This window comes from Pipistrellus hanaki (assembly GCF_964339955.1).
Source record: "Pipistrellus hanaki genome assembly, chromosome: 20".
In the NCBI taxonomy this organism is placed as follows: domain Eukaryota; kingdom Metazoa; phylum Chordata; class Mammalia; order Chiroptera; family Vespertilionidae; genus Pipistrellus; species Pipistrellus hanaki.
This window is the reverse complement of record NC_140522.1, coordinates 4,812,977-4,825,855: the sequence shown is the minus strand read 5'-3', so window position 1 is coordinate 4,825,855 and position 12,879 is coordinate 4,812,977. Positions and strand designations below refer to the sequence as shown.

General features: G+C 45.6%; 2 protein-coding genes across 7 annotated transcripts in view; one reads left to right on the top strand and one right to left on the bottom strand.

The window, feature by feature from the left end:
* The window catches only part of MIA3 (MIA SH3 domain ER export factor 3), a 37,100-nt gene that overhangs the window by 4,491 nt on the left and 19,730 nt on the right, over positions 1 to 12,879 (top strand). For all 6 annotated transcript variants that reach the window (XM_084868817.1, XM_084868814.1, XM_084868821.1 and 3 more), the window contains exons 3-6: positions 3,820 to 3,906; positions 5,442 to 8,232; positions 10,102 to 10,263; positions 11,573 to 11,688. In XM_084868817.1, coding sequence (XP_084724943.1) covers positions 3,820 to 3,906; positions 5,442 to 8,232; positions 10,102 to 10,263; positions 11,573 to 11,688 — 3,156 coding nt within the window. The remainder of the gene's footprint in view (positions 1 to 3,819; positions 3,907 to 5,441; positions 8,233 to 10,101; positions 10,264 to 11,572; positions 11,689 to 12,879) is intronic.
* Positions 1 to 12,879, bottom strand: part of TAF1A (TATA-box binding protein associated factor, RNA polymerase I subunit A) — a 37,756-nt gene that overhangs the window by 23,093 nt on the left and 1,784 nt on the right. The window lies entirely within an intron of this gene.

Below are 12,879 nucleotides of genomic sequence, written 5' to 3'. Positions count from 1 at the left end.
TCTCTGTCCCTCTCCCTTCCTCTCTGTAAAAAATCAATAAATTAAAAAAAAATAATAAAAGAAAGGAAGAAAAGGAATCATGGGTTTGAGACTTCTCCCTGCAAACTATGTGTGAGATCGGGTTTTGGGCATTCACGAGGAAAGTTGATCTTGTGTGCATTTGTTTTCTCCTAAATTATTAATATCTGAAAAACGGGCAGCTCCGGGAACAGTTACCTAGTCTGTGCGCTCTCCTCAGGCTGTTAGAAAACCTAAAGTCACTGTCACCGCGTGCCTTCTTGTTTGTTTTGTTGGCAACCTCCGGGCCCTCCTCTTCCTGCTCTTCGGACACTTGTTGCCAATAGTTGCCCCGGCAGCTCGATTCCACCCGGTTCCGGGGCTGTCCTGAGAGCAGACATGGAAAGCAGTGACTGCATCCTGCTGTGATGTTTTCTTTTTCTTTTTTTCTTTTTTTTTTTTTTAAATATATTTTATTGATTTTGTACAGAGAGGAAGGGAGAGAGTTAGAAACATCGATGAGAGAGAGTCATCGATCAGCTTCCTCTTGCATAGCCCCTACTGGGGATATGCCCGCAACGAAGGTACATGCCCTTGACCGGAATCGAACTCGGGACCCTTCAGTCCCCAAGCCGATGCTCTATCTTAGGGGTGTCGAACTCAATCAGAGAAGGGGCCAAAATCTAAAATCCAGCCTAAATCGCGGGCCGAATGGTTTACTGAACAGTCATAAACTGACAATGTCATAAACTGACAGCGGAGTGCAGTGATGACAGCGCGGTGCGGGCCACATTGCAAGGCCTGGCGGGCTGGATTTGGCCCGCGGGCCTTGTGTTTGACACGTGTGCTCTATCTATTGAGCCAAACAGGTCCTGGCTGCTGTAATGTTTTCAATGAAGAGATTCACTGGGAGTGAGCTGACTGGGAGGCTTACGAGTTACTGTCCCTGTTAAAAAGTGTGATGTGTGGACTGTGTATTTATTGAACGTAGCAACGGTCCTTGATGTCCTTGGCGTTGTCCAAGATTAGAGAAATATCCAGTCCAACTGTGAAAGCTTTCAATCCCAATAAAATGCCAGACGAACAACAGAACAGGAGGCCTGAGAATCCTCCCTGGGGACCAGCAGGTTGATTTTGTTGGCGTTCCCGATCCCCAGGGAGGAATCTTCAAAGGCCACCTAGGCAGGGACAGTCCTTGCGTTCAGGCAGAATCCCAGTTGAATCATTTGATACAAAGAAGAATCTATGCTGTTTCTTTCAAGTCTAACCATGAGTTTTCTTAGTAATCTTTATTGTTGGGGAGTTTTTTTTCCATGTCCCTACACTGCATTTTTATTTTTTTATTATTATTTTTTAATATATTTTATTGATTTTTTTTTTACAGAGAGGAAGTGAGAGAGCTAGAGAGCTAGAAACATCAATGAGAGAGAATCATCGATCAGCTGTCTCCTGCACACCCGCCACCGGGGATGTGCCCGCAACCAATGTATATGCCCTTGACCGGAATCAAACCTGGGACCTTTCAGTCCGCAGACCGACTGCTCTACCGCTGAACCAAACCGGTTTTGGCTTTACGCTGCATTTTTAATCTGGTGGTCAAGTTTGAGCATTTGAACTCAACTTGCATTTTTTATTTTGCCTCCTTTTTTTTTTTTTTTTTTTTTTTTTTAACAGAGAGGAAGGGAGAGGGTGAGAAACATCATGAGAGAGAAACATCCATCAGCTGCCTCCTGCACATACTGGGGATGTGCCCACAACCAAGGTACATGCCCCTGACCGGAATCGAACCTGGGACTGTAGGCCGATGCTCTATCCACCGAGCCACAGCAGTTAGGCTACCTCCATGTTCTTGTTCACCGTCTTACTCACGTCTAGAAAGCCTGCCATCTTTGTGGGCCCAGCTCTCATCCTGCCTTCTGTGGGAAGCACTGCCCCCTGCACCCAACAGAAGGGGTCTTTGCCGTCTGATAATTGTTTAGGGGACACTGGGTTTGCACTGCTTGTGGGACCTTTTTTCTGCTTTGCATTGAAGAGAGAGAGAGAGAGAGAGAAAGAGAGAGAGAGTGTGTGTGTGCTGTCTTAGCTCCTATAAAATCTAAGCTCTGAAATGGAAGGGCCCATGTGTAAGCCATCTTCCTTTTGAATATTTCATTTCAGGGTGATGGCGTTGATATTTGTCTTCATGGTACCTATGCAGAATTTGTTCTTTTGAAAAAATATTTTGCTTCCCCCCCCCCCCAAAAAAAAAAAAAATCAAATCAGTAGTAGTTCCTTGGCAGGGATGATAGTTGGAATCCAATTAGATATAAAAATTATTTTAAATGTGGCATGATTCTGCCACATCTTGGGGAGGGGTTAGGTCATAAGAAAGGGGTCCCCAGTATAAAAATAAAAATAAAGTTTTATACAGCATTGATGACACAAGGATAAATGTATTAATATTTCCTTTCTCTACAGATCTGACTTTCCCCCCTTTTCCACATTCTCTCTAAATAAAATTTTCCTGAGAAGGAGAAAAGGATCTTTGCCCTTACTCTCCTTTCTCATTTGGTGGCCCTTACACTTTAGGAAATTAAAACTCTCTCCCCTTGGCTTTCAAATGATTCTTCTTTCTATTTCTTAGTTTTCATCCTACCGTCTTTTTTGGTTTCTTAGGATTTCAGACTCCAGCTGCCCATGTGGCAGTTTTTAATTGCCCTGTCTTATCTAATCTCCAGGTACTTGCCAGATAAAACAAGAGCACTCCTAATGAGGATATTTTAGGAGTTGGTGATAAGATAGCCTTTTGTTTTCTTTTTGTGCTTTTGATCCGCCTATCCGTATCCTGGAATGACTGGGAAGGGATCTAACCCGCTCTTTCAGACTGCAGCTAGTAACTGGCAGTGTATGTTTCCCCGAGAGGACATGTTCAGTAGTATCACCTTAGCTGCTAGTGCTGTAGATAAATGGGATCATCTTCTGCAGAGGTTTACTTTGCATAAATCTAAAGATTAATATGAATTCTATTTTCTCCCAAATACTTGGAAAACCCAGGTGTTATTTTTGTTTTTGTTTTTGTTTTGTTTTTAATATATTTTATTGGGTTTTTACAGAGAGGAAGAGAGAGGGATAGAAAGCTAGAAACATCGACGAGCTACCTCTTGCACACCCCCCCACTGGGGATGTGCCCACAACCAAGGTACATGCTCTTGACTAGAATCAAACCTGGGACCTTTGAGTCCACAGGCTGACGCTCTATCCACTGAGCCAAACCGGTTTCGGCTGGAAAATCCAGTTTTTGAAAAAGCTATTACAACCCATACATATCAGTAAACATTTGTTTGCCTTTTGTCGTGCTGATCAATACATTTCAGAAGTTTTATATTTTTCTCAACTATTGATTTTCATCACTGGCTTAAGAGAGACATAAGTACTGGTCTGTGAGCAATGCTATGAAATGTGCAGGTAAATTCTTGCTAGCGGTTTCTTAGAATTATGTTTCCAATCAGCTTTGATTTGCACAGTTTTAATCATATAATATACAACAATCTTCTCTTGTGCAGATCTTTTATCTACTTCCAAATCTAACTTTATGTGCCCTGTGTTTAGCATTAAGAGTGTTGAAAGAAAGCATAAGTGGTTTTAGAAAAATTGGCTTAGCAATATCATATACTCAATTTTAATTGGAATAATAATCTCTGTAATCACAGTGACTGTGTATTTCTGTGGTGATAGCTGCCTGTCCATTTGTATATTCCCTCTCATTTACATTTCTCTCATTTATATTTCTTGTACAGAATTTTGATTGATAGTGTGCGTTTTTTACCCATTCTTTTTATATAGGTTGGACGTATTTTTGGATACTTTCCAAAGGATTTACTTCAGGTAGTCCATAAATATACTAAAGAAGAACTACAAATTCCAGCAGATGTAAGTTGTGGATTTTTTTGTTGTTGTTGTTCTCCATTGTATTTGGCTTACAAATTCTTCAGTTGTTAACTACATTAAGTACTCACTTAATGTCCTCTATAGGTTCTTTGACTTTAAGCAAAAGGACATAAAACAGAGCCAGTTTTATCAGATTAAGTGATATAAGCAAGAGTTATGTTTCTATGGCATCTCACAACTTGATAATGAAATGACATTGATTAAGACATTATTCGAGGACCTGCTGAAGTTTTTAAAGTCTTCGAATGTGTTTTGGTTAAAAAAAAAAAAAGTTAACATTTGTGTTTCAGATTTTAATTTAGAAACAGGTTCTGAAAGTAGAATAAAAATAGAATAAAAGAAAAATTTGAAAAGAGAATCTAGGAGACTTATAATCTGATGGAAGCACATCTTATATAAGGCCGTGTACTCTCATACAGGGTTTTTCTTTGTTACTTTATATGAAAAAAGTTAAGAATTCAATATATTTGCCTTTAGTTATTAAAATGAGATAATTCTCATAAGCAAAAGAAATAGCTATTAGACAGCATAGATAGAAACCAAGTTAAATTGACCAAACTAATTTATGTACTAGGCCAGAAATACAGACTTACCAGGATTTTCTTATCATTGACCTGTCAGTGATTTAGGGGATTATGGTTACGTTTTAGATTTGGAAAAGGGAATGTGCGAGTTTCAGATGCAATCCTGTTGCAAATCTACAAGGTCCCGATGGCACCAAGTCTATAAATCACTCCTCTAGGGAGCACTGACTTAAAATAGCTTTGAGAAGACGAGGACTGTGTTCTGAGATCCTCACTCAGCTGATTATTTCTGCAGTTTTAACATTTATAGTAATCGATGCCCACCTTCACTCAGAAGTCTTGGAGCCACTCTCTGGAGGTGCTGCAGAGGGTATTAGTTCTCAGATGGCCAAGAGCAGTTCTCAGATGAGAGGGGCAGAATGGGTTGGAGCCATCGCTATTTTTTTTTTTTTTTCAAATATACTTTATTGATATTCCACAGAGATTAAAGGGAGAGGGATAGAGAGCTAGAAACCTCGATGAGAGTGAAACATCGACCAGCTGCCTCCTGCACACCCCCCACTGGGGATGTGCCCGCAACCCAGGTACATGCCCTTGACCGGAATCAAACCTGGGACCTTTCAGTCCGCAGGCCGACGCTCTATCCACTGAGCCAAACCGGTTTCAGCAATTGATGGAGCCCTTCCAGCTGGTCCCAAACAGACAACAGGGATGGTGCAGGGCAAACTCACATGTCTGAGTCATTCCTCCCCGGGGAAGAGAGAAGGAAGGGAAGCTGGGAATATTACTCATGTGAAAGTATTTCCATGGGGAAGCAGAGAGCCAGGGAAAAGTGGGTTCCTGCTTCCTGTCTCCTGACTAAGGAACAGTCATTGCCTGAGGCTGGCACAAAAGCCCCTCTAGAGGCAAACATGACCTTGAGGCCATTGGCATGCCTGAGAGTCTGCTCTTGTGCCACGTGGCTCCAGATAGTGTTTTTTCTTTCCCTTACAGGAGACAGATTTTGTTTGCTTTGATGGGGGAAGAGACAAGTTTGATAACTATAATGTAGAAGAACTGCTAGGATTTTTGGATTTGCACAATTCTGCAACTAGAGATTCTCAGAAAGCTCCAGAAAAGACTTCTCAGCCTGTGAAAGAACCTCCTGATACAGTATCTGAAGAAAGTGACCCTGAGCCTGATTCAGTGCAAGCTACCTCACAAGAAAGAGAAGGTGTTTTCTCAGAGAGCACCAAGGAACCGCAGGACGGACAGGAGGCTCAGAAGAACCACCCCCACGTCAACAGTCAAAGAAATCACCCTCAGGGAGGACAATCTTCGGTGGAACCGCCGGAAGACACGCTTCCAGATAAATTAAACGTGTCAGCCAGTGACAACAACGTAACCAGCAACAGCCCTCAGTTCTCAAAGGAGCAGAAGGATGCTTACAAACTTTTGAAAAAAGAAATGACTATGGACTTGAAAACCAAATTTGGCTCCACTGCTGATGCACTCGTGTCTGACGATGAGACAACCAGACTCATTACTTCGTTAGAAGACGATTTTGATGAGGATTTAGATGCGGAGTACTACGTAGTTGGGAAGGACGAGGAGGAAGAGGAGGAAGAAAACTTTGACGAGCTGCCCTTGCTAACCTTCACAGATGGGGAGGATTTGAAAATACCAGAGAAATCCGAAGTTGAGAAATATTCAACCGATAAAGAGCAGAATTCAAGTGAAGAGGATGAGGTGGAGGTAACTCAGCCCCATGGCATCAAAAAGGGTGATAAAAATATACTTACAACTTGGGAGGAAGGTGCAGAACAAACAGGGATGGATTTCGAGAGTTCTGGTGAAGAGGAAGGTGAAGATGGATTCATCCCAGACAGCAAATGGGGGAAACCACAATCAGTAGCAGATGAGAATGTCCCTGAAAAGGCAGAAGATGGCCTTTTGACTGCAGAAGTTCCTAAAACCAATAATGACAACCCACTAGTGGACACAGAACTTCATATTAGAGGAAAAGGGAGGACAGTTGAGGAATCCAACAGGGACCTGGCGGAAGGTAAGAAAGGATCAGAGGATGGAAAGAAAGAAGACAGGACTCTGGCTGGTTCTGCGCAAAGCAGTAACCTCGACTCTTTGCCAGCTATTGGGAAGGGCAAAGAAATATTAAAGTCAGCCTTTTATAAAAAAGAAAATGACCTAAAAGGAGCAGCTGTTCATATCTCAAAAGGAATGGTCCACGAAGAGAAGCCTGGAGAACAGAGTCCGGAAGGTGGCTCTGTGAAAGTAAGGGAACGTAGAGCTGCAGGGAATGAAGTGAAGGAAGGAAAGATTAAACAGGAAGCCATGGATGGTACATGGCTCGTGGGAGATGAGCACGGTGCATCCAGAGACAGTGTGGGGAAGGGAGTAGATGCTTCCGGAAAGGGACCAGAACAACACGTTCCCGCAGCAGAGCATCCGAGTGAGGAATCTAAAGAGGAACAGCTTCTTAAAAATCACAATCAACCTAGGTTCTCCTCTCCCGATGAAATTGGTTTGTCAGTGGAGCTGGAAGACGAGGGTCCCGTCCTGGGGAGGAATCTGTCCGGGGAGCCAGGAGGAGACGTGGCTGCTGCGGTTCACAAGCAAGTGACGGAGAAGGCGAAGCTGAATGAGGCAGCGGTCACGGGGGACACCTCCAGTGAAGATCCTCCTCATCCACAGCCAGGCGCTCCGGAAGCAGAGACAACGGGCCAGAGCGATGGCGCAGAAGCCCCGGGTTCCCATCCTGAAGGACCAGAAGCAGAGGAGGACGATTCCAGCCCTGAAGAACTGCTGGAGGACGAGAACGCTGTAAGTGCAAAACAGTCTAAAGAAAGAGGCCCTGAGATGCAGGACAGGCAGTCGGACGTTCATCCGCACGTCTCTGGAAGTGGAATTTTCGACGCCACAAATACCAATGTAGAAAGTGAAGAAAACAAAGAAAACACTAGCTATATTTTGGAAACCGAAAGCAAAAATGAAACTGAGGGCAGAGGGGCAGGCACGCCAGGCAAGGAAGCTGGTGGCCCGGAGGCAGAATCAGAAGCAAGCCCTCCTGCCGATCAGGAAGCACAGAGCCCACCCGAAGGGAGTGACTTCCCTGACAAGAGGAACTATCGGACTCCGGAGGTAGACCAAGTGCTTCGGGGTCCAGACCCTGCTCATCTTAAAGAAGACAACCCCGGGGACCAGCCGAAGGCCTCGGGGCTCGCTGCGGAGCCTGGGCCAGAGCTCCCGACAGCGGGCCAGGAGGACTCAGAGAAGTTCATGGACACACACAGCCAGGGGGCTGCTGCCGAGGAACGTGAGGGCGACAGCCCCCGGCCTGCCCACGCCACCGCGAAGCCGGAGCTCAGCGCCCGCAGGGAGGACCTGCCCGTCATCAGCAGCTTCCTGAAGGAGCAGCAGTCTCTGCGGCGGTTCCAGAGGTACTTCGACGCCCACGCGCTGGAGGCCATGCTCCAGGAAATGTCGCGGAAGCTGAAGGCGGCCCAGCGGGACAGCCTGCCCTACAACGTGGAGAAGGTCCTGGACAAGGTCTTCCGGGCGTCCGAGTCCCAGATTTTGAACGCGGCGGAGAGAATGCTCGATGCCCGTGTGATGGAATGGAGGGACTCGGGGATGAAGGAAAGCAACGTTATTGAAGAGGCCGCGGTGCTGGACGACGTTCAAAACCTGATCTATTTTGTCAGGTACAGATACTTCCCAGAGGAGGAGCCGGAGCCCCTGGCCACGACGCAGCCCCCCGAGGGCGGCTGGGGGGGACCAGCGGAAGGTGAGTGCCTGTGGCCTGTCGCGTTGGGTTGGGGGTTCGCTGAAGTGCCTTCTACCTTATTTGCAGAGCCCTGCCCACAGCTGACGGCGTGTCTAAAGGCAGGAGGCAGCACAGTGATGTCCCCATGTCCCTTCCTGCCTTCTTTCAGGCGGCATGGATAAGGATCTCTTGCTGTCTTCTCTTTAGAACAGTTGAGAATGGTAGCACTTTTGGTTGTTTTTTTTTTTTATTTTTTATTGATTTTTTACAGAGAGGAAAAGAGAGAGATAGAGAGCTAGAAACATCGATGAGAGAGAAACATCGACCAGCTGCCTCTTGCACACCCCCTACCGGGGATGTGCCCGCAACCAACGTACATGCCCTTGACCGGAATCGAACCTGGGACCTTTCAGTCCGCAGACCGACGCTCTACCACTGAGCCAAACCGGTTTTGGTGAGAATGGTAGCACTTTTGAAAGGAAACTTTATAAAAAGATAAAGAGGCAGAGGAGAATAAGGTGCACAAAATAGACCTGCTAACCAGGCACAAGATTCCTGTGAAATGTTGAAAGCGCTTTCGGGAGCACAGTTTCTCAATCACAAAATAACCTGACTGGCCTGAGGGTCTTCATTTCCCAGCTTGCATCTTTGGTGGATGTCACGTGCTTTCTGCCCGTGGGGAGCAGTCACCAAGGTCAGGTCAAGTCTACTGGGCCCTGGGGTTCATGCATTCGGATTGGCCAAGCACCGAGCCAGGATGCAGAGAAATATAACACAGTCACTGATACATAAAAGCCATCCTATAAAATAAAAGGCTAATATGCAAATTGTCCCCTCGACCAGGAGTTCAACCAGGGGGCGGGGCTGGCTGGCCAACAGCCCACGGCCCCTACACCCAGCTGGCCCCACTCCTGATGGCCCCCACCTACCCTGATCCGGGACAGGACCGGTTGGCTAACCTCTCTCATCCCCTTCCCCTGCCCACCGTCAGCCTAGCCCAATAGGCCAATCAGGGTGGGCTGGCCAGACCCCAAACATGCACAAATTCATGCACCAGGCCTCTAGTTAAGTAAATAGTGGTCGACCTGGCCCTGAGCCAGAGTCCAAATGTAAGCTGCTTCTGAGTTGCACGCCATCATCTCTGCCTCCCTGCTTTTTAAACTCGGATTTAAACTGAGGTTACGTGGAGGAATACCAGGCGGACAGGAAGGCACAGGGTCAGTGTTTCTCCCTGAGTGCCAATTTTCCTGAGCATTTGGGCAAGGAACCACTTTTGCATTTTATGAAAGCCGATATGTATTGGATTAGAATGTGAAACTTGAATTTTCAGGGTAGATTCTGAGGTGTGAAAGAAATACAGCTCTGTTGTGGTCACACATTGGGCTGTGCCCTGAGCCTCTTAGGGATGGAAATGGCTTCTCTTTGACCCTTAGAGGCGCTTTAACAGTACTGTCAGGCACTTCAGCAAGCTGCCTCTGTATGTGCGCCCTTCTCTGTGCTGGCTCTGAGACAGGCATGCTTAGGTATAAACGAGTTTATGTCATTTCTGTGTAGAAGAGACATGTCCTCGTTTTGCTCTTGACTGGGATTCTCTTGCACATTTATCTGTGCGGAAGTCAGGTTATTGACGTCCCCACTGTAAATACATTTAATTATGAAGTACTTTGGGAGGTGGGTTTCTTTGTCCATTTCACTGTGTAGGTTAGCTGTCTTCGAAGTGAGATCAGATCATTTGAAGCTCTTCTTTTCCTGCCCACTTGTGCTCCATGAGCTGCCAGCACTCGGCAGGCAAAGGGGGTTGCCCCGGAGCTATGATGGTGCTGCTCAGTGGGAGGAGTTCAGGGGGACTCAGCAAGCTTTGTCGGTGCAATGCATTCTTCCTCCCTGTAGAGACACAGCCGCCGCTGGAAGATAATTTCCCACAAGAGAACATAGAAGATCTCAAAATGCAGATTCCCGAGGAGCCCGGCCATTCAGATCAACCTGTGACTAGTCCCCTGGGTGTCTTAGAAGTGTCACAGAAGCCGAATACTGAGAAAGACGAATATCCAGGTAAAGCATGTTAATTTTTCTCTACAAAGTAGAGGCATGTCATAAAGAAGAGCTTCTAGGAGATTTGTTATTAAAGATTGGAAACAGGGGGAAGTAATACAGGTATGAGCACATTTTGAAAGTGAGAAATCCGAGAACCAACAGAGACAAGCAGGAGCTAAGACACATGAGCTCAATCAGAGGACACAGGCCGAAGACAGTAAGTAACGGCATTAGCTTAGGCAACTAATTTTAAACTAAAATGTACTTTAAAAGCCTTCGGTTCTAAAACAGTTTCCACCAGATCATCGGCAGCAGAAACTCCCAGGGTGGAGACCAGCAGTCAGAATTTAACCAGCCCTCCAGGAAATTCTGATTGGTTGAAAGTTTGAGACCCACTGCTCCAAAACTCACAGATTCAGTGTTTCACCCCCATTCCATACTCACCTCCCCCAAAGCAGAATACAGTGTAGCTTAAGTTCTTTTGCTAAAATGCTATCTGACATGGTAAAAGCCTTTTTTAAACACAGGGAAGTGGTATTTTTGTCCATGTGTTGTTATACTGTACGAGTTCAGGAGACAGCACAGAATGTTGCAGGATGGGATGGTCCAGGGGAGATGGACACTTTTGAACAGTAACTGGATCACAGAGGGCAGCGAACGTCTAGTGGGAGAACAACTCATTTTGTCTGACCTGAGGAAGTTGTTTTAAAATCAAGATTTTTTTAGCCCTAGCCAATTTGGCTCAGTGGATAGAGCGTCAGCCTGCGGACTGAAGGGTCCCAGGTTCGATTCCGGTCAAGGGCATGGACCTTGGTTGCAGGCACATCCCCAGTAGGGGGTGTGCAGGAGGCAGCTGATCGATGTTTCTCTCTCATCGATGTTTCTAGCTCTCTGTTCTTCTCCCTCCCTCTCTGTAAGAAAATCAATAAAAAAATATATATTAAAAAAATAATAATAAAAAATAAAAACAACATTTTTTTAGAGAGAGAGGAAGGGAGAGGGAGAAAGCAAAATATTGGGAATTGAGCACACCACCCGGGCATGTGCTCTGTCCGGGAATCGAACCAGCAACCTTTAGGTGCCCAGGATGACCCCCAACCAACTGAGCCACACCAGCAAGGGTGGAGCTATGTTCGTTTTATAACTGAAGGCTTGGATGGCCCTAGTGGGAATTCTGAGATTTTCTCTCTATATAATCGTCTTAAAGAGCCACCGGTCCAGACACAATCATTTCTACTTAGTGGACACTCATAGATATTGTAAGTGAAGAGAAAGAGTTCTTATTCTACAGCATACAACAAAATATTCCTTTGCCCCCTCATTGTAGGGCTGTTTGTAACGGAAAGCACTCCTGACGATGCTGCTGATGGAAAAGAGCAACTAGAAGTACCCGCCGAAGAGCCAACCAGTGCCACGCCTTTCGTGGCTTATTTGACAACCACGGTAAGTTTGACATACAGGTTTTTTTTTCCAATAGAATGTTGATTATTACAGTTTTTAAGTTGATTTCGAGCTTGAGGTGAGAAACCTAAGGTGTTTTTCTGAAAATGACTCCCGGTTCTTTGAAGAGGGCCTCTGAAACAAGCCACAGGTACGTGGCTCTGATGGGCTCTTAGGCGAGTGAGGCACTTAATAAGGTGACCAGATGTCCCGCTTTTAGCGGGACAGTCCTGATTTTCAACAATTTGTCCCACGTCTCACGGCGTTTTTAAAAAAGTCCCGATTTTTGGAAAGATTCTTTCAAAACAATTTCCCGGGACGCAGGACAAATTGTTGAAAATCGGGACTGTCCCGCCAAAAGCAGGACGTCCGGTCACCTTAACTTAGGAGGATTCGCTGTGTGCCCGAGCTGGGCACATGCACAACAGTAAAACACTGTCCTTCCTCTCAAGGACCCTCCATTCTAGCAGGAGATAAGACATCCACCTGAACACACTTCCATACAGGCGGAAAGAGAGTGTTTACCTGGTGGTGAGCACTGTGTTGGATAAATAGATTCATTGTGGTGGAGAAAGGTCAGAGGTCAGAAGTGGACTGAGACACGTTTGGGGAAGAGTTGAAGGGCCAGTGGGAGTTTGATGTGTAGTTTGTTATTGAATAGAAGGGCGGGAGGCAGGGGGTGTGGATTGGGGGGGGAGACGGGGTAGTGTGCAGTCAGAAGAAATAACATGTTCAAGGAGATGGAGGCACAAATAAAACTTTATTTGGGGGAGCTGGGAAGCTTTGTTGTGTCATTCAAATGCCGAGGAACGGTCAGGCATAAAGGAAATTGTATTCCTTGGTGTGTCAGACTGTTAGGGCTGGGGGTCGGTCTTTCAAGTTTTTAGCAGAAAAGGGGGTATGGTCAGATTTGTTTCTCACAAAGAATCACTAATGTAAAAATACTTATTCAGATTTATCTTCCTAAGGAAATCATGACCCAAATGAGATCTTTTTTTAATCTGTCTGGTTTACTAGCTAAGCTTTTTAGGTCATAGCTCCTCCTGGTGGTGTTTGTTGAAATTGGGTGGTTTTTCTTGGTAAATTATTTGGAGCTATAGAGAAAGTATCCTCTACCAAAATACCGTATTTTCCGGCGTATAAGACGACCCCCTAATTTTACAGTTAAAACATAGGTTTAGGCCTATATTCGCT